This window comes from Budorcas taxicolor, chromosome 4 (genome assembly GCF_023091745.1).
Source record: "Budorcas taxicolor isolate Tak-1 chromosome 4, Takin1.1, whole genome shotgun sequence".
Taxonomy (NCBI): domain Eukaryota; kingdom Metazoa; phylum Chordata; class Mammalia; order Artiodactyla; family Bovidae; genus Budorcas; species Budorcas taxicolor.
In genome coordinates this window covers 95,643,189-95,661,764 of record NC_068913.1, presented here as the reverse complement: position 1 = coordinate 95,661,764, position 18,576 = coordinate 95,643,189, and the positions used below count along the sequence as shown (strand labels likewise).

The following is an 18,576-nucleotide window of genomic DNA, read 5'->3' as shown; positions in this document are numbered from 1 at the left end:
GAGGTTTAAGGGTGTTGACATTCTCCCTACAGGTGATAACTTGGGTGAGACTATTATTGATTGGTTGGCATTTGGTGGCTTATTTATTGAAGTGAGCCTGCGATTGGCTGATTTTCAGAATCAATGGGTTGTCTTTGGGTTTGCAAAAGCTCCTTCACTGGGATGAGTTATCAATTGATTGAACTTAAAACTGGTTCTGATTTCTGGCTACTACCATGAGAGTGAAAAAAGAAAAAAAAGTGAAAATGTTAGTTGCTCAGTCCTATCTGAATTTTTGCGACCTCATGCACTATATTCCACCAGGCTCCTCCATCTCTGGAATTCTACAGGTAAGAATACTAGAGTAGGTAGCCATTCCCTTCTCCAAGGGATCTTCCCTGACCAGATCTCCTGCGTTTCAGGCAGATTCTTTACCATCTGAGCCACCAGGGGAGCCTACTACCATGAGAATATGGGAACTTAAAAAAATTCTCAGTACTCTATATGCTAGTGGGTAGATGCGGAGTGGAAATTTGTGAAAGTTTTCTTCTGATTGCTCAAGTTTTTTAAGTGAAATAGGAAATAAGGACATTAGCAGACAGGGAGGATGGATTTGAAGAGATGTGAAAATCACCTATGAAGGCAGGAGAGGAGGTACACTAGGGAAATGTAGAATGATTACTGGGCAAAATTAAGGGCCCACTTGAGGTCGAAAATAAAGAGAGACAAATCAGCATGTCATTCATTTTTCTTTAACCATAGTCAGCTAACAGAGTTCAAGAGCAGAGTGGTGGAACACTGAATTCTATTGTGATTGAGGTTTTGCCAAATGAGAACTACAAATCAAGAAAGGTTCAAAGAAACTGAGAGTACATTCAAGAGAATGCATGCTTTTTAACTTATATATTTTGCTTTTTATTATGACATTGTCAAAAATACCCAATAATATAAAGAATAATAAGCCCTCATCTATCACCCAAAGACAACAATTCAAAGCATTTTGGAAAACAAAACAAAACATTTTGCCATCTTTTTTCATCTATTCTTACATTTCCTTTTCATCCAGAATTTTAAATTCCAGACATCATTCTAGTTCACCCCCAAATACCTCAAAATGTACCTAAGGACTTTTGAAAACCATAAATCACAATGCTACTATCACATATAACAAAAGGAACAAGAAGTTTTTAATATTAACTATAAGTCCACATTCAAATTTTGCAGAGGAATGATAATAATGATTGGCAATGAACTGGCTGGCTAAGGAGAGAAGAAATAGGACAGGTGTTGGAGTTAGGATCAGTGGAAAGACTTAGCGCCATAGGCGAAAGTCCTGGAGGGTGGAAACGTTATTGGAGTTAGGAGCCCACAAAAAGTGAGCTAGAAGGGTCGGAGTGGTTCCACTTTCAACTTTGCCTATTGCTGTCATATCAGTCTTTTTTTTCCTCTTAAGAGTCTGTGTATTTCTCTTTCCCACCATCTCACCTATTTTAATTCCGGCACTGATGCTCTCAGAAGAATCTGCGGACTGAATTAGGTCCTTTATACCCTTGGTATTTGTTTGAAGCACTTTTAATTTCAAAAGTTCACGATAACTTTTTTTTTTAATGTCTAACTCCACCAAGAACGATGTCTCCTTTATTCACTGCTGTCATTGCCATCGCTGAGGACAGCGTCAGGAGAACACCCTCATTAAATATTTTTTTGGACAAAGCAGGGAAGAAATGTTCAATGATGGCAAATACTGGAAACTTCTAAATCCACCCATAACACTGTTTCTAAGAAGAATTCGAAATTATTTACTCTCAAATCGCCATTCTGTCACATGTAAAAAGATACAACTTTAAACCTTTTGAGTTAAATCTTTTAAACCTTGAGTTAAACCTTTTTAAACCTATGAGTTAAAACTTTTAAACCTTATCAGTTAATTTTCTAAAGACTAAATTGAGCACCTCACCCCTGTTGAACTCTAAAAACCTATCAACCCAGGTCGGCTCGTACATAAACGATTAAACTTCGTGATTAACCAGAGCCCTCCCGCAAGGGTCTATCTCGTGTTTTTTTGCGGGGCGGGCCACGCTGCACATCACGCGGGATCTTAGTTCCTGCGACCAGGGGATCTGAACCCGCCCCCTTCAATGGAAACACGTAGTCCTAACCACTGGACCTCCAGAGAAGTCCCTAGCTCGCTCTAAAACGAGAATTTGCTTCCTTTTAACGTGGCCAAGAAGCGCTGGGCCCCGCGGTGAGGCCCCACAGGTCTCTCGGGCTAACAAGCGGGAAGCCAAAGAAAGATCTTAACCGCCCAGAACGGAAGTTCCTGAGCCTTCACACCCGCGGGGAAGTAACCCGGACACGGACCAAGATGGCGGCGCCCAGTGAGGGGACGGCCTTTGCTGCGGGGGTCGAAAAGAATTGGAGTGCGGTTGTTCGCTCTCCAGAAGGGACTCCCCAAAAAGTCCGGCAGCTGATAGATGAGGGAATTGCCCCAGAAGAGGGAGGCGCCGAAGCGTGAGTGCAGCCTGTGTCTGGCGACGGCAAATGGAAAAGGGTTTAGGGGACTCGGAGCAGAGAGGATACCTGGGTCCGTAACTCAGGCGGTGGGGGCGGCTTCGACCCGGGTCTTGAAGAGACTGGGATTACTTCGCCTAGTCGCCTTTACTCTTCTACCCAGGAGATATTGGATCCCAATACCGTGGGCGCAATTTTGCCTTAAGCAGACTTTTTTTTTTTTTTATAAGCGGGGCGGGAGGAAAAAAAAGAGGACCGCTAACTAAAAATGCGCACCCAATTTCTCTTGGTTGGACTTAACCTTTTTAAAGTCCTAGACACTTTTGGCGGCCTGGTAAAGTTTATGAACACCTCAGAAAGTTATATTTTTCAATGCATGAAGTAAATGCATAGGATTATAAAGGATACCACTTACTTTGGAATGCAGTTTATCAGGAAGTAAAAGATTAAAAAAGTGATGCAGTAAAACGCTTTATTAGTAAAACGCTTAATTATTTAGTAGTAAATATGTTGTCTACTGTGATTTTGATGTAGTGTTAAGCATAAACGGTATTTCAAAACATACGCAATAACCATAATGTGGGGACAAAATATCTGTGACTTCCATGGTGACAAGTTTACAGATACTGCTGATGCTACTGTGGTTTTTTAAATTATCTTCATTCGTAATGGAAAGAAGTGCTGCATTTCAGTTCAGTTCAGTTCAGTCGCTCAGTCGTGTCCGACTCTACGACCCTCTTCTCCTGCTCTCAATCCCTCCCAGCGTTAGACTCTTTTCCAATGAGTCAACTCTTTGCATGAGGTGGCCAGAGTATTGGAGTTTCAGCTTTAGCATCAGTCCTTCCAATGAAAAACCCAGGAGTTAGAGGTTACTAAAATAAATGTCACTTTTTTCTATCCAAATTTCTGAATCCTCTGAATTTTTTCCTAGATCCAACCTCCCTGAGGCTCTCTGTGACTCTCAGAAGGATTCTTAGAATAAATTACTTTGAGTTATAATGATTGATGTAATCTTGAAAGTGAAAGTTGTTCAGTCATGCCCAACTCTTTGGGACCCCATGGACTATACAGTCCATGGAATTCTCCAGGCTAGAATATTGGAGTGGGTAGCAGTTCCCTTCTCCAGGGTATCTTCCCAGCCCAGGAGTGGAACCCAGGTCTCCCACATTGCAGGCGGATTCTTTACCAGCTGAGCCACCAGGGATGCCCTGATGTGATCTTACTTTTATTAAAATTATTTTTTTCTAATGCAGTTCCTCCCTTTACCCTATCCAGGCTCTGTTGAAGTGCCTTTCATTGACTATAAAAGAATTGTTTTGCTGTTTTTTTCTCCTTGAATTTTTTCATGAAATAGCCTAAAAATCTTTACTTAGATTTAAATTTTCAAATTAGTTCCTTTGGGGGAAAAGTGGGTATCAAGTATCAATCTAGGTAGAAATATAAAAACTTATTTTCTGCTGTTAAAAAGTTGAATTTGTAAGGTGGTTCAAGTTGTATAATTGATGATAGAAGCCTTGAGTCTTGTTTTGTGTTTATAAAAGTTATGCAAAGTGCTGTCAGAGACCAGAGAGTGAGATAAAACAGTTTACCAGTACAGGATTAGCAGAGCATGGTGAAGTAGAAATTGCTTGAAACTTAGTTATGGCCAAACTGTAAAGAGATTTGAATGCCAGACTGAAGAATTTGGATTCTGTGGAACTACTGAAAATGTTACGTAGAGAAGTGAAATTTAGAAAGTTTAAAATCTAGAGTGGTGTGATTGATATTATGATGTACAGAGAAGCCAGATACAAAATGTTTAGGCAAAGTGATGCGTGGAAAGGGTTACCAGTAGTTCTGCCGCTTTATTTTAGGAAGGACACATCTGCCACATTCCAGTCAGTTAATGGATCACCCCAAGCAGAAGAACCGCCGTTGGAATCTACAAGCAAAGAAGCCTTCTTTAGCAGAGTGGAAACATATTCTATATCCTTTTAGGTTCGTGTGAGTTGCATGTTCTCCTGCTGCTGAATTTCCACCCCGCCGCCCCCCCCCCCCCCCCCGCCAGGTATAAGACCACTTACTCTGATGTTTTAATTTTTAGAATTAAACTTGATAAAAAAATTTTTTAGGAAAATTAACATCATAAAATATTAAGGGACATTTGACTGCTAATCTTTTTCCCCCCCCCACAGAAGAGAAAACTAATAGCCTGAGAGAAAAAGGAATAATAACTGACGTTGTATATAGTGTTTTCATGTTTATTATCACATTTGAGCTTCATCTTAAACATCTGAAAATAAGTATTCTTAATCTCATTTTTGCAAAGAGGAAACAGTTCAGGTAGATTATTTGATTTACCCAGGGTCAATTTACTAGTAACTGGTAGAACCGGAATTATGGTGTAAGGCTGTTAGTGCTCAAACCTAATATTATTTTAGACTATAGTACATTTCCTGTCTCTTTCAAGATTTTCCTCTGAAAGTTATACATGGTGGCACAACAGATTATCCTCAGACTTAGTAGCTAAAACCACAAACACCTATTATCTCACGTTTTCTGTGGATCAGGAATCTAGGCACAGCTTAGCTGAGTCCTGTGGTTCAGGGCCTCTCTCAGACTGTCATCAAAGTGTTGGCCAGGGCTAGACTAGTAAAGGTTCTACTTCTAAGCTCACTCATGTGGTTGTTGGCAAGATTAATTTCCTCATGTCTATTGGACTGAGGGTTTCGGTTCTTTACTGGCTTTGACTGGAGCTACATGGCCCTCTCACAGGAATAGTTAAAACATGGCAGCAGACTTCAGTCAGAGGGAGCAAGCAAGAGAGAGCAAGATAGAAGCTAGATTATTTTTATAACCTAGTCTCAAGCAACATCACATCACTTTTGACGTTTTCTATTTGCTGCTGCTGCCAAGTTGCTTCAGTCATGTCCGACTCTGCGACCCCATAGACGGCCCCCCACCAGGCTCCGCCGTCCCTGGGCTTCTCCAGGCAAGAACACTGGAGTGGGTTGCCATTTCCATCTCCAGTGCATGAAAGTGAAAAGTGAAAGTGAAGTTGCTCAGTCGTGTCCAACTCTTAGTGACCCCATGGGCTGCAGCCTACCAGGCTTCTCAGTCCATGGGATTTTCCAGGCAAGAGTACTGGAGTGGGGTGCCATTGCCTTCTCCTTCTATTTGCTAGAGTGTTTTTAATCTAAAAGCAATTACAGACTTAATAGAAAAGTTGTACAGGTTACAAAGAACCTTCTATTGAGTACTTGAAAGTAAGTTGCCAAAGTGACACCTCATGACTCCCAAATATTTCCCACAAACAATGACTTTCTTCTACATAACCACAATGAAATCATCAAAATTGGGAAATTCACATAATAAATTACTGCTGTCTAACCCTCACATCATAATCATTCCATCAGTCATCATAACCTTCTTAAGAAGATCCAGTTAAAATCTTCAGTTTTTCTTTGAATTTCATGACCTTGATACTTTTGAAAATGATAGGCCAGTTATTTTATAGAGCGTATCTCAGTTTGGATTTGTCTGATGTTTGGTTATGATGAGATGCAAGTTGTGATGCTGTGTTCTCATTGCATCCTGTCAGGTGGCGCATGCTTTTGATATGCCCCTTTACCTGGATGATCATTTTGATCAGTTGATTGCGTGGGTGTTTACTGTTGTAAAATAACTTTTTCCTCCTTTGTAATTAAGCTGTTTTGTGGGAATATGCTTTGAAACTACGTAAATATAATTCCTCATCAAACTGTATGTAGCTTACTTGTTTGTAGTAGCTTGGTTTCCTGATTTCCTTTTTTATTCAATGGATTTTAATCCATTACTATTATTATATATTTTGAAATTCCTGGTGCCCCCTGATTTGGTGAGTGGGAGGCCCATGTAGATACTCTTTACACCTCACTTGGTTACAGCACCCCAGGCTGCTCCAACATCCCCCTCTATGTGGACTCCCTCTTTACTTCGGCTTTGACGCCTTGCCCTGAGCTGTCCCCCTCACCCTCCTGGCTTATTCCTCTGCCTTGCACCCCCTGGTGGCTTTAGGACTAAATTGTTCAGGCAAGATAAAGTATTTTAACCATCCTTGTACTGCTGTTCCTTGGATTAATTCCTAATATTGATACAGCATTTAAAAATTATTTCATTTTGTTATTTTTTGTTCTCAGTGAATTTAATTTGATTACCACTTTGATACGATAATAATTTATTTGACCTAAGCTAGTTAAGTGATTCGCTCACTTTAAAAAAAAATTTGTTTAGTTTTTAATTGAAGAATAATTGCTTCACAGAATTTTGTTGTTTCCTTCTTTTATTCTACAGAATTCAAACTCCTTTAGCATTTATATCTAGATTCTATTTCTATCCTTCAGTTCTTTTGCTGCTATTAAAATGTTTTCAAATTCCAATATCCCTTCTAAAAATACAGAACTTCCTGCAACTTTCATGTTTTATCCTTTTTGTGTGTATATGCTCTGTAAAACAAGAGCTCTGTAGGTAAACAGAAAAAAAAGTGTTGAATGTTAAAGATCAATAAATGATTTTATTTTCCCCATACTTGTAGATGCTCTTAATGCTCTCAGCCTATTTCAGACACACATAGCACCTACACACGTTAGTATATAACAGTCAAATTTAGGGCAAGGATGAATAATGAATAATTTTACTGACTTTTATTTTTCAGAAGGTAAAAGTAGGGCAGCACAGAGGAGTGATAAATATTTCTGTTGTTTGACCTTCACCATCCCCTATTGCTCAGGCAAATCTGGGTACTTTCACTGTGTTTTCAAATCCTTAGCATTTTTTTTTATTGTATTGTATTTATTTGTGGCTGCACTGGGTCTTCATTGCTGTATGCAGGCTTTCTCTAGCTGTAGCGAGCAGGGGCTACTCTTCATTGCAGTGCACAGGCTTGTCATTGTGGTGGCTTCCGTTGCAGAGCGTCGGCTCTTGGGTACTCAGGCTTCAGTAGTTGTGGACCAGGCTTAGTTGCTCTACAGCATGTGAGATCTTCTTGGACCAGGGGTCGAACCTATGTCCCCATCATTGGCAGGTAGACTCCCAAACACTAGACCACAAGGCAGTCCCTAGTATTTCATATTAAGCAAAATAGAATGGCTTCTCTACTCCATCCCACAACTGGTAATAAAAAACATTTTAAGCATAAAATATATAGGGCTTCCCATAGCTTTTCCTCTGAATGTGTTTATTCCTAACTATACTAAGAGTGAATTAAAGTTTTCATTGCTGACTTGTTCATTTTAATGTACTCATGTTTTTCTTAACATGAATACTCTCTGAAATGGGCAGGCAAGCCCTCTGAGCTGTCTCCACTGGTCTGTGCAAAATACGGCTGGATCACAGTTGAGTGTGATATGCTGAAGTGCTCCAGCTGTCAGGCTTTCCTCTGTGCCACTTTACAACCAGCTTTTGATTTTGACAGATGTAAGTATAAAGTACAAATTACATTTTTCTCCAAGTTCAAAAGATATCTATGCTAGCTGTTCTGAAGACTAGCCACTTGTGTTTGATCAAAGAATGTGTCCTTCTATATATAACAAGGTAAATTTGTGATTTTCTTCACCCTAATTATTAGCTTCAGTCATTACTTTTTTTTTTTTTTTAAAGCTCAGCTACTTTAGAGTGAACCTGTCTGTATGCATTCTGGGAAACTAAACAGCAGTATGTTTATATTAGGATTCTGAAATTTATACTTTAGGCTAAGAAACACAGGGTGTTAATGAAGGCTCACATTTTGGAATGCTCTGCCTTATAAAGATACATAATAGCTCCTTGTTAACTGGTCTTAGAATCTTGATTTAAAACTTGTTTTGTGACAAATATTAAGATGATGCAGTTACTAATATTTCATATCTTTAAAAATTGCCTTAGTTATTTTTATTTTTAGTTACATCTATACTCTTAAAGGCTCTTGGCCATTGGATGTTGAATCTGTGATAGTGTTTTTTAAGGCATTGTTACCTATGTGGGTTTCAGATAAGGAACGATGTGCTGAGCTGAAGAAAGCCTTATGTACTGCCCATGAGAAGTTCTGTTTCTGGCCAGACAGCCCCTCTCCAGGTACTTATTCCCAGCATTTCCCAATTATCATCTCTTTGGTCATTGCATTTCTAGTATTGTCTATTTCTTTGTAAAAATCTAGTCTTTAAAGTTTCTTTTTTCTCCTTTCTACTTGTGCTTTACTAGAAGCACTGACATTAATTTATTCTCATGTCATTATTTTATTAAATGCATTTGACATGACAGAGATTAAACCATGCATACATTATCCTGTTTAATCCTTTCAGGGGCTCTGGGAGGTAGATAGTATCAGTCTGATTCTTAGGTAGGGAAACTGAGAATCAGAGATCTTAAAACCAACTAGTGAGGAGCCATAACCGTGGTTTTATCTGATTTCAAACTCTCTGCCTTTCTTACTGTAGCAAACCAGCCCCATGTTCTGCCCAGGCTTCCTGGTACACTAATGGCATTAATGGTGGCAGTTAAACAGGGTTCAGTTGCTAAGGAAGACTCACAGGACTGCACATGAGAGTGACTACAAATCTACAGTTTATGACAGTAAAACAGCACCACATACCGGTAGCATTGAAGTGAAGGTATCACAGGGGCTTCCCAGGTGGTCCAGCGGTAAAGAACCCACCTGCATGCAGGAGATTCCAGAGACAAGCCCTGGGTTGGGAAGATCCCCTGGAGGAGGAAATGGCAACTCACTCCCATATTCTTGCCTGGGAAAATCCCATGAACAGAGGAACCTGGCAGGCTACAGTCCGTGGGTCACAAAAGAGTCGGACGTGACTTGGTGACCAAACAACAACAAAGGCTGTCACAGCCAAGGACGCCCACGCCGTAGGGAGTCTGGAGAGGCCAGGTGCAGGCTCCTCTTGAGCTTCCCGTGGAAGAGCTGTGGCAGTACGCCCTTTCTCTCCAATCAGAAACCACTCGTGTGCACAAAGCTCTTCAGAACAAGGGAGCCCAAAACGTAGTCTCAAGTGGTACTTGTTTATATTTTGCTGGTCTCGGAGGCATATTGAGTAAAGCCTTGAGCACACCCTTCTGGGGGCTCACAAGACCAGAGACAAAACTCTTTGGACCCATAGAAAGTGTCTCTTTGTTTTATTTTTAACTTTTTAAGTAACTTCTAAAATTTTAGTGTTTCAAGTATAAAAAAATGTAAATAGTAATATAAGAAGCATCTCTACATCTACCACCCAACCTCACCAATTACTAACATTTTGCTACCCTTGTAAACACCTTGCATTCTTTCTGTTAATCAGGAAGAATTACAAGTACAGCTGTGTAGTCCTCCCCAGCCTCATTCCCTGCTTCCCTGTCCTGCAGTAACTACTATAGTGAATTTAGTGACCATGATTTGTTTACATGGTTTCTGTATCTACAACATTTTCAAGTATCTAGAGGCAGTATATATGGTACTATTTATTTGTTTTACGTTTTTCTATAAATATTGTCATTCTGTATATATTCTGCAACCTATCCTTCATAGGGGGAGTCAGCTTTTTTGAAATTAATCCATGTTGTCATATGTAGCAGGCTTGAAGCTTTATAATTGGTAGAACCATCTAATTTTAATCTGAGAGCTGAGGAATAGTGTTTATCTAGTTGATTCTCCCTTTGGGAACACTGGCTTATTCATTTTAGAGCCTCCTGTCAGACCCTCTTTCTACATTATTGTTGTGTGACTGTAACTTGAACACCCTTCTCACCAAGTTACGTGTCATCACAGGTGTTAATCAAGCTTGCATACTTGGTACACTTCCTACTTACTCTAGCATAGTGGTTCTTTCTCTGCTTACATAGATTTTGAGCTTTTGGATGTACAGGTTAATGTTTTTAATCAAATTGGGGAAGTTTTCAGGTCATATTTCTTCAAATGTTGCTTCTGCCCCTTTCCCTCTCTTCTGGGTCTCCCATTATGCAGCTGTTGGTGTGCTTGATCGGATCCCACAGGCCTCTGTTCATTTTCCTTCATTCCACATGGATGTTCCTTCTCTCCATCCTTGTGCCACTGATATCTTAGGGGGATTACTACTTCACATCACCCCACTGTCCGCTATACTTATTTCTTTGCATCTAGGCTAACCCCTTAGTCTCTAAACTAGCGCATATATTCTATAATATATTTTTCCTTTAAAAAAAATCTTCCAGTAGTTTCTCATCAACATACATTAATAAAATTATGGCCTGACTGCTGTCTATACTTTAACCTTCTCTTCGACTCGGCTCCCCACAGGAATAGTGTGTTCCAAGCCTGAGAAACTATTTAAAATTCCCCACATATGCTGTCCCTTAGGGCTTTACTTTTACACATTGTTGTTGGTCTTTCCAGTTCAGCTTAGACCTGACTGCTTCTGAGAAACCTTTCCTGAGACTCTGCTTTCTAAATATAATCACAGGGACTTCCCTGGTGGTCCAGTGGTTAAGACTCCACACTCCCAATGCAGGGGGTACAGGTTCAATCCCTGATCAGGGAACTAAGATCCTGCATGCCCCACAGTGCAGCCAAAAAATAAAACAATCACAAAAGTATCATCACAGCCCTATCCAAAAAAAAATCGGTAGTTTCTTTTTTTTTTTTTTTTTGGTAGTTTCTTAATATCATCAAATATCATCCGTTTTACATTTCCCCTGCTGCTCTATGCATGCTTTCTTTTTAAAAGTAATTTGCACCAATATCATCTTCAGTTTACTGTTTCCACAGATCGATTTGGGATGTTGCCATTGGATGAGCCCACTGTTCTTGTTAATGAATTCCTAGATCGTTTTCAAAGCCTTTGTCACTTGGACCTCCAGCTTCCTTCCTTGAGGCCAGAGGACTTAAAAACTATGGTGAGTTTTTCTTGGCTAGCATACAGTGGCCTTCAGTTGTCACCAGCATGCAGCATTTCCTTTAATGACCAGAGGATGAAGATAGCTAAGAAGAGAACTGCTTGTTTGTCTCTCAACTGACCTTTTCCAATCTCTATTGGAAAGGTGACTTGAGGGTTTAAATAAATGAGTTCTATTTGCACTTTTAGATATGATGCTCTAAGTGGCATAAATTCAATTTTATCTCAATTTGTTACTTAAACTACTTAACAGAAGATACTGAAATGTGGCTTATTGCATACCATTTTCCAAAGAAAATGTTAGAGAAGTTATAAACTCCCTTCTCCCTTGTAAACAGAAATTTTGAAATACTTTGGCCCATCTGTACTTTGAAACTGAACATTTACTGTCCCGTTTGTCATCCTGTGATTATTCTATCAAGACAGACTGTAACTGTAGGAAGTAGAAGCTATTATTTTGCTTTTTCAGTTGAGAAACTATTATATATTTTAGCATCAGACTATAAACATCTGATGCCTATTATAAATGTCCACTTGTCCCTAGCCAAGGCAAGTTTTCTTCACCCTGTCATGGTTCTGCATTATTCTTAGAACAAAAGTAAAGATTCTGGCAAGCTCTTTTGTTGTGTCAAAAGCAAATTCAGGGCTTCCTTGGTGGCTCAGAGAGAAAGAATCCACCCGCTAATGCAAGAGACACAGGTTTGATCCCTGGTCCAGGGAGATCTCACATGACGTGCAGTAGTTAAGCCCATGAGCCACAACTATTGAGCCTATGCTATAGAACCCAGGAGCCACAACTGTAGTGAGGCTACATGCCTTAACAGCTGAAGCCCACATGCCTGGAGCCCGTGCTCCACGGCAAGAGAAGCCACCGCAGTGAGCAGCTAGACAGAAGGCCAGGCAGCAACAAAGACCCAGCACATCCAAAAATAAAGTAAATTCAGTGTCAGCGCAAGATATAAGACATAGGTGGTAGTCATTATTTGGTTTTGAAGTTTACAGATTTCAGAGAAAATATGGAGTTGGTGATTTGAAAGCAAGTTGGTACTAAGAAAAGATGAGGTAGTTCCAGGAAAACTGTTCCCTTTCTCACAGCAGATCCCGGGCAGGTCAGGAAGTGCCCGTGGATACCTTAGCCTCTGCTAGAAGTAAGTCTACTTGAGTGAAGAGAACTGTCTTTGTGTTTATCATTTTTTCCGTGATTTTTGCCTTGTACCATCCAGATGCATCCTTATGGCTTCTGTTCATGGTGGTGGAGATTCGTGTAAGTCTTTCATATTGGTTCCTTTGTAGTGCTTGACAGAAGACAAGATCAGTCTTCTCCTGCACCTGCTTGAAGATGAACTGGATCACCGGACTGATGAGAGAAAAACTGCAACCAAATTAGGCTCAGACATCCAAGTGCATGTCACTGCCTGTATTCTCTCCGTGTGTGGCTGGGCGTGTAGGTTAGCGAATGTGCCTGGGGACATAAACCGTGGTGACACTGTATACCCATGTGTATCAGTTACTCTTAGCATTTGTAGATCACGTGGTATTTGTGTAAGAAAGGCAGTGACAGAGAAAACCTAAGTGGGCGGAAGAGGGATAGTAAGAGTTAGCAACAAAACCAGAATTAGAACTCAGGAATTCGTGAACACACCTGAACTGTTTCTTTTACTGTCACTTCCCAGTAGGAAATTTGTGTTCCTGTAAGCAGTGAAGCTCCTTTCTAGTTTTAGAAAGGAAAAATCAGTTTAATTGATGAAATCTACCAAGGAAGCACCAGCTGAATCCTCTAGGCCCCAACTTGGTGTTTCCATTCCAGCTGCTCAGTTTGGCACAGAATCCTTCTGAGACAGAAGACTCAGACCAATTTTGATTTATTTTAAATATACTTTCTTTGGTACATTAAGGACTATTCTTTTATAGGGAAAAACTTTTAAAAGGGACATGAGAAATTTATAAAACATACCTTTAAAGTGGGGCTTCCTTGGTGGTTCAGACAGTAAAGAACCTACCTATAACAAAGAAGATCTGGATTTGATCCCTGGGTCGGGAAGATCCCCTGGAGAAGGCAATGCCTATCCATTCCAGTATTCTGGCCTGGAGAATCCCTTGGACAGAGGAGCCTGGCAGGTTACAATCCATGGCATCACAGAGAGTCAGACACAACTGAGTGACTTAACACTTTCATCTTTAAAATAATCTTGCCATAGACGGCACACTGAGACCCCTAGATCTTTCTATAGGAAATTCGTAAGAGGTGATGAAGTTAGGTCCTGAGACTGGAGAGTAGGGGCCCTGCGAGGAGGTGGTCCCTAGGCCATTGGACTGCCCAGAGATTTGATGAGATGAAGCATACTCACAAATCATTATGTTTAGTCCCTTGGCAGTATTACCTTCTGAGAAAACCCTCTCTCTTTTCTTTTCTTTTCTTACTTAGTTCTTTGTTGGAACCCATGCAGCTCTCCCTGATAACTTGTTCACAGTGTATGAGGAAGGTGGGGCTCTGGGGCTTCCAGCAGATTGAGTCATCCATGACCGACCTGGACGCTTCCTTGGGCCTGACCAGCTCCCCTGTCCCGGGATCTGAGGGCCGGCCAGAGCGCTCCCCTCTGGTGCCTGAGTCTCCTCGCAGGATGGTGACTCGGAGCCAGGATACCATCTTTTCCCCAGGCTCAGAGCAGGTATAGACTCCTTTGGCTTGTGTGGGGTGGACTTTTTAAAAACATCATTCTTAACAAAAATCTTGGTGAAAAATTGGAAATTAACTTAGGTTAATTGATCAGAATACCATAGAATGGTTTTATTCATTAGTTGCAGTGGAGATGCTAAATTCATTATTTTGTATGGAAGTGTTATTTTTGAAGAGTTCAGTTACACAGTTCAGAAACTAAATTTTTATAGTTTTTAAAATGTTAAAAAAATAAATGTTAGCTTTCACATACTTCTAGAAATATTTCTCCGGACCATAGTCATTAATGTCATTGTCCAACATCTCCCCTTTCCTTCAGGCTGAAAAGAGCCCAGGTCCCATCGTCTCCAGAACTCGGAGTGGGGACTCTTCCAGTCCTGTGGACCGTCCCGAGCCGGAGGCTGCTGGCCCCGCCACCAGAACCCGCCCAGTGACCCGCAGTATGGGAACAGGAGACAGCGCCGGCCTGGAAGTGCCATCTAGTCCTCTTCGAAAAGCCAAACGGGCTCGCCTCTGCTCTTCCAGCAGCTTGGTGAGCCCACCTGCATGCTTGCAGGTCCCTGAGCATGGCAGCATGCGAGCCCTCACCGTGTATACAGCGTGGAGAAGCAGGCATGAGCCGAGCCTGGTCTTGTGGCTATAGGAGGCTGTAGGAATAAGTTTAAAGATGGGACAGTTGGGTGACTAGACGGGGGGGCGGGACATTAAGGGTTTTGCCTTTAGTTTCTTTGGGATGGCTACTGGAGACGTGATAAATTTGTCTAGCCCAAGGGACAGTAGTGAGAAAGGGGAACAGACCTGGTAAGTTGTGGTTTAACAGAAAGGGAGTGAAGGAATTTTTACGAGAGGGAAGTAGATGGGCAGAGTTTAAAGGAGAACATAAAACTAGAAATTTGAGCATCATGAGATTCTGAATTTGACGACTTACAGTGTCTGCCCTTCATTAACACTGACTGCTCTGCCTTCTTCCTCAGGATGCCTCTTCCCGAAGCTTCTTTGATCCCACGTCTCAGCATAGAGACTGGTGCCCTTGGGTGAACATCACACTGGGCATAGAAACCAGGGAGAATAGTGGTACGGAGGTGGATGCCAGCACTCCGGCAGAGCCAGGCTGGAAGGCAGTGCTGAACATCCTCTTGGCCCACAAACAATCTAACCAGCCCGCTGAAACCGACTCCATGGTGAGATAAGCCGTTGCCCTGATCATGTGCAGCACTTGCTGTTTATGAGATGAGGAGAGGCTGTTCCTATAATTAGCACCCTGCCTGCCCACACTTTTCACAAGTCAAGATGGACTCAGTCTGGGTTCATCCTAGAGAACAAACACGGGACTGGCTCAGTCCTTCTGCAGTTTAGCATTTGGCATTCCACCAAATTCTGATAAATTCTTTGTCTTCTCAACTTAGATGACTCGAAGTAGAAAAGGGATAGAGAAACAGCAAGAGGTAACAGGCCGCTGCTCCAGCCTCGTGTTGGAGAGCACCTGCTTTTTCCGTCTGAGTTGCTGTCTCTTGGACTTGGAGCCCTGGCCAGTTAACGTAGCTGTCTGCATGGAGCTCTGTGCTCTGCTGCCATGAGCACAGCTTCATTCCTCATGGCGGGCGCATTATTTTGCCGTGTTCCGAGGCCCCAGGCTTGTGTACTGACCCTCAGCTGCCATCACACGAATGACTGCTGCTGGTTCCACTTGTGGGTAAAAGCAAACCAGTCACGAAAGCTGAGAAAGCAACTCAAGCATTTGCTCTATGCCACGGATGGAAGCGAGAGGACAGTGGGCATTAAGAAATCATGAAAACTGCATTCTCTTTTGCTGGCTCATTTCCAAATTTGCCATGTCACCTGCTTGATATAAATATAGTAATTTCTGACTTCTGTTCCCTCCAAGGACAAAGTAAAATAATACTTGCCAGCAGCTGTTTATCAGAAGCATTCCCAGATTCATGGTTTTGTAGGGTTACAGGATTCCACTGGAGGGAGCTGCTGTGATGCTAAAAGCTCAAGAATGTACATTCATTTACCCTTAGTAAATATGCAGATGATGGTTTTCCAAGTTTTTGCCAAAATAAAACAAAACCCTGCATTTTTCCAGTTTAAAATCTTGGAAATACGTAAAGCTACCTGAAGACAAATGTTTTGGCCCACCTTGCAAATGGGAGAGATTAGGTCTATCTTTGCACATGAGTTCTCTCTGCCTGGGTCCTCATGAAAAAATGTATGGCAGTTCTAATTAACTCCCCTCTGTCACTGTCATGCTAACTGGAAACCCCACAGGGCTTTTTTTTTTTTTGGTAGTGGGAAAATTTGGCCTCATAAGTGGCCCTGAGTTCCAGGAGTTTGAAGGTCTGTTTTTGCAACTTGTCTGCTAAGATTCCCCACAGCTGCTGTGTGACTGGGAATTACAAAATTTAAGAGGCTCTCCTATAAAGGATCTTGAAGCTAGAAAAAAGTTTACACTGTTTTCCAACTTAAATTTCTTTCAGTTTTGTCACTGTATTAACTAAATTGCCCTCAGTCACGAATAAGAGTTCAAACTTTGCCCTCCTAGAGCTTTATTAAGACATTCAGCCACAAAGAGGATAAGGAAACAGTGAAAATGTCATCTTCTGTCAGACGTTGCAGGGAACTTTGTGGGTTATCTCGTTAGATGTGTTTGTGCTCTCACCGAGACCCTGTGCTCATCTGTGACTCTCCAAGGCAGAGGGAACCAAGTGTTCTGCTTCCCTGAGAACTTTTATCTTTCAGTGAACCGTTTTGTCTCCCTGTAACACCATTTCTCAGAATCTCAGATCACTTCGCAGGCATGATCAAGTGGCAGTGAGATTCTTCCTATTATTAGCTCTGCTGGCTGAAATAGGAAGCTGAGAAGGCCAAGGTCATAGCTTAAACTCTTCAGAGTCATTTAACTTTGTTTCATTCCTCAGCCTTAGATTATTCCATGAATACCAGCTAGACATCTTATGAATCTGAATCCTTGTTCACAGGGCCAGTTCAGCATCACAGCTGAGAAGTCAGTGCAAAGTGTGTGGTGCTACACTGATGGCAGGTCACACGTGTCATCCTCTCTCTCATACAAAGATGAGGACACATACAGATGCTTGGAGGAGGACATAAGCCGTATTGTAGAGGTGCCGAGTGTGTTAGCAGTGGTATCACAGCAGACTCAAGCTTCTGGATTCTTAGTCTGGCTTTTAGCTACTCACTCCAGTGTTCTTGGGCTTCCCTTGTGGCTCAGCTGGTAAAGAATCTGCTTTGAATGCGGGAGACCTGGGTTTGACCCTTAGATTGGGAAGATCCCTTGGAGAAGGGAAAGGCTACCCACTCCGATATTCTGGCCTAGAGAATTCCATGGACTGTATAGTGCATGGGGTCGCAAAGAGTCAGACATGACTGAGCGATTTTCACTTTCACTTTATGTATAGCACAGTATACAATTAACTTGTTTTATTTACTCCTAGACATATCTAGATCTTTGTGGGAGAAATTTACAGACCTCATCTTAAAGCTATTACCCTTTGTCTCTGTAAAGGAATTTAATCTCTAATAATGAACTTCTCTATCTACAGAGTCTCTCTGAGAAATCAAGAAAGGTATTCCGAATATTCCGGCAGTGGGAATCTCTGTGCTCATCCTGAAGATATCCCAGCCCTTCCTGCAGAGAAGTGGAATGAGTGGCTTTGAAAAATAAAGCCTAAATTCCTTTCTGAGCAGCTGATGCTAAGGTTTTCTCCTTTCTGATTTAATCACAAGGAGCCCCTGCCCTTGCAAAGACTTGTGTGTCACCGCCTGCATCTGACAAGAGGAGACTTATTTGCAGCACAGGGATGTGGGCAGGAGAGGCAGGGCGAGCCTGGCCCCGGTGAAGGAGTGCCTGATTCCAAAACTCCAGAGAGGACCCCAGCCTTGAGCAGTTTTTGTGTCTGAGGTTGGGGCAGTGTTTTGGAGACTCTTATGTCCCAGGAATATGTCAGTGTGTGTTAATAAAGCATTTGTTAAGATTCTTACAGTTGGAGAGCTATTTTCCTCCTTGTCTAATGGGCTGATATAAAGGAAGCTGAGACTGAGAAAACTACTACAGTGGAGCAGTAAACAAAGTCAAAATTTTAGTTTTCAGATTGGCTGCAAAGCCTGGAGTTTATCTGTGATTCTAGTCAAAGAGGTATTCCTGAACAGAGACAAGACATTGTTCTCTGCATCACCAGACCTCCTCATGCGTTACAGTGAACGGTAAGCTAATGGTTTTCTCCCTTCATTTGATAATAACAGGAATGAGAGATGCCAAAGGGAGGCAGGCTCTTCAGAAGAAACCCCTCCACGCAAGGCTTCCCTGAGTGGGGCTCCCCTGAGTGGGGCTCCCCAGGGCTCTTTCACTGCTGGTGGGGCATTGTCTCCAAGGTGGAGAAGTTGGCCCTGACCTGCCCCAACTAAATAGACTATCCACAGAGAGAGCGACCACGAAGGAAGCTAGGTATTCTGCCAAATGTATTTTCTTTCAGTAGCTGCAGTAGGTTGGTTTTATACCTCACTTCTTTTATACTGCAGTATTCTAGGAACATAGTA

General features: G+C 41.8%; 1 protein-coding gene across 1 annotated transcript; it reads left to right on the top strand.

Annotated features, from left to right (window-relative positions):
• Positions 1–2,134: 2,134 nt before the first annotated feature.
• Positions 2,135–18,015, top strand: ZC3HC1 (zinc finger C3HC-type containing 1). Its single transcript, XM_052638619.1, has 10 exons — positions 2,135–2,490; positions 4,344–4,455; positions 7,773–7,923; positions 8,476–8,559; positions 11,216–11,343; positions 12,636–12,790; positions 13,768–14,011; positions 14,339–14,551; positions 14,994–15,200; positions 17,583–18,015. The coding sequence occupies exons 1-10, from the start codon at positions 2,345–2,347 to the stop codon at positions 17,649–17,651; spliced, it is 1,509 nt and encodes a 502-aa protein (XP_052494579.1). The 5' UTR covers positions 2,135–2,344; the 3' UTR covers positions 17,652–18,015.
• Positions 18,016–18,576: the final 561 nt, after the last annotated feature.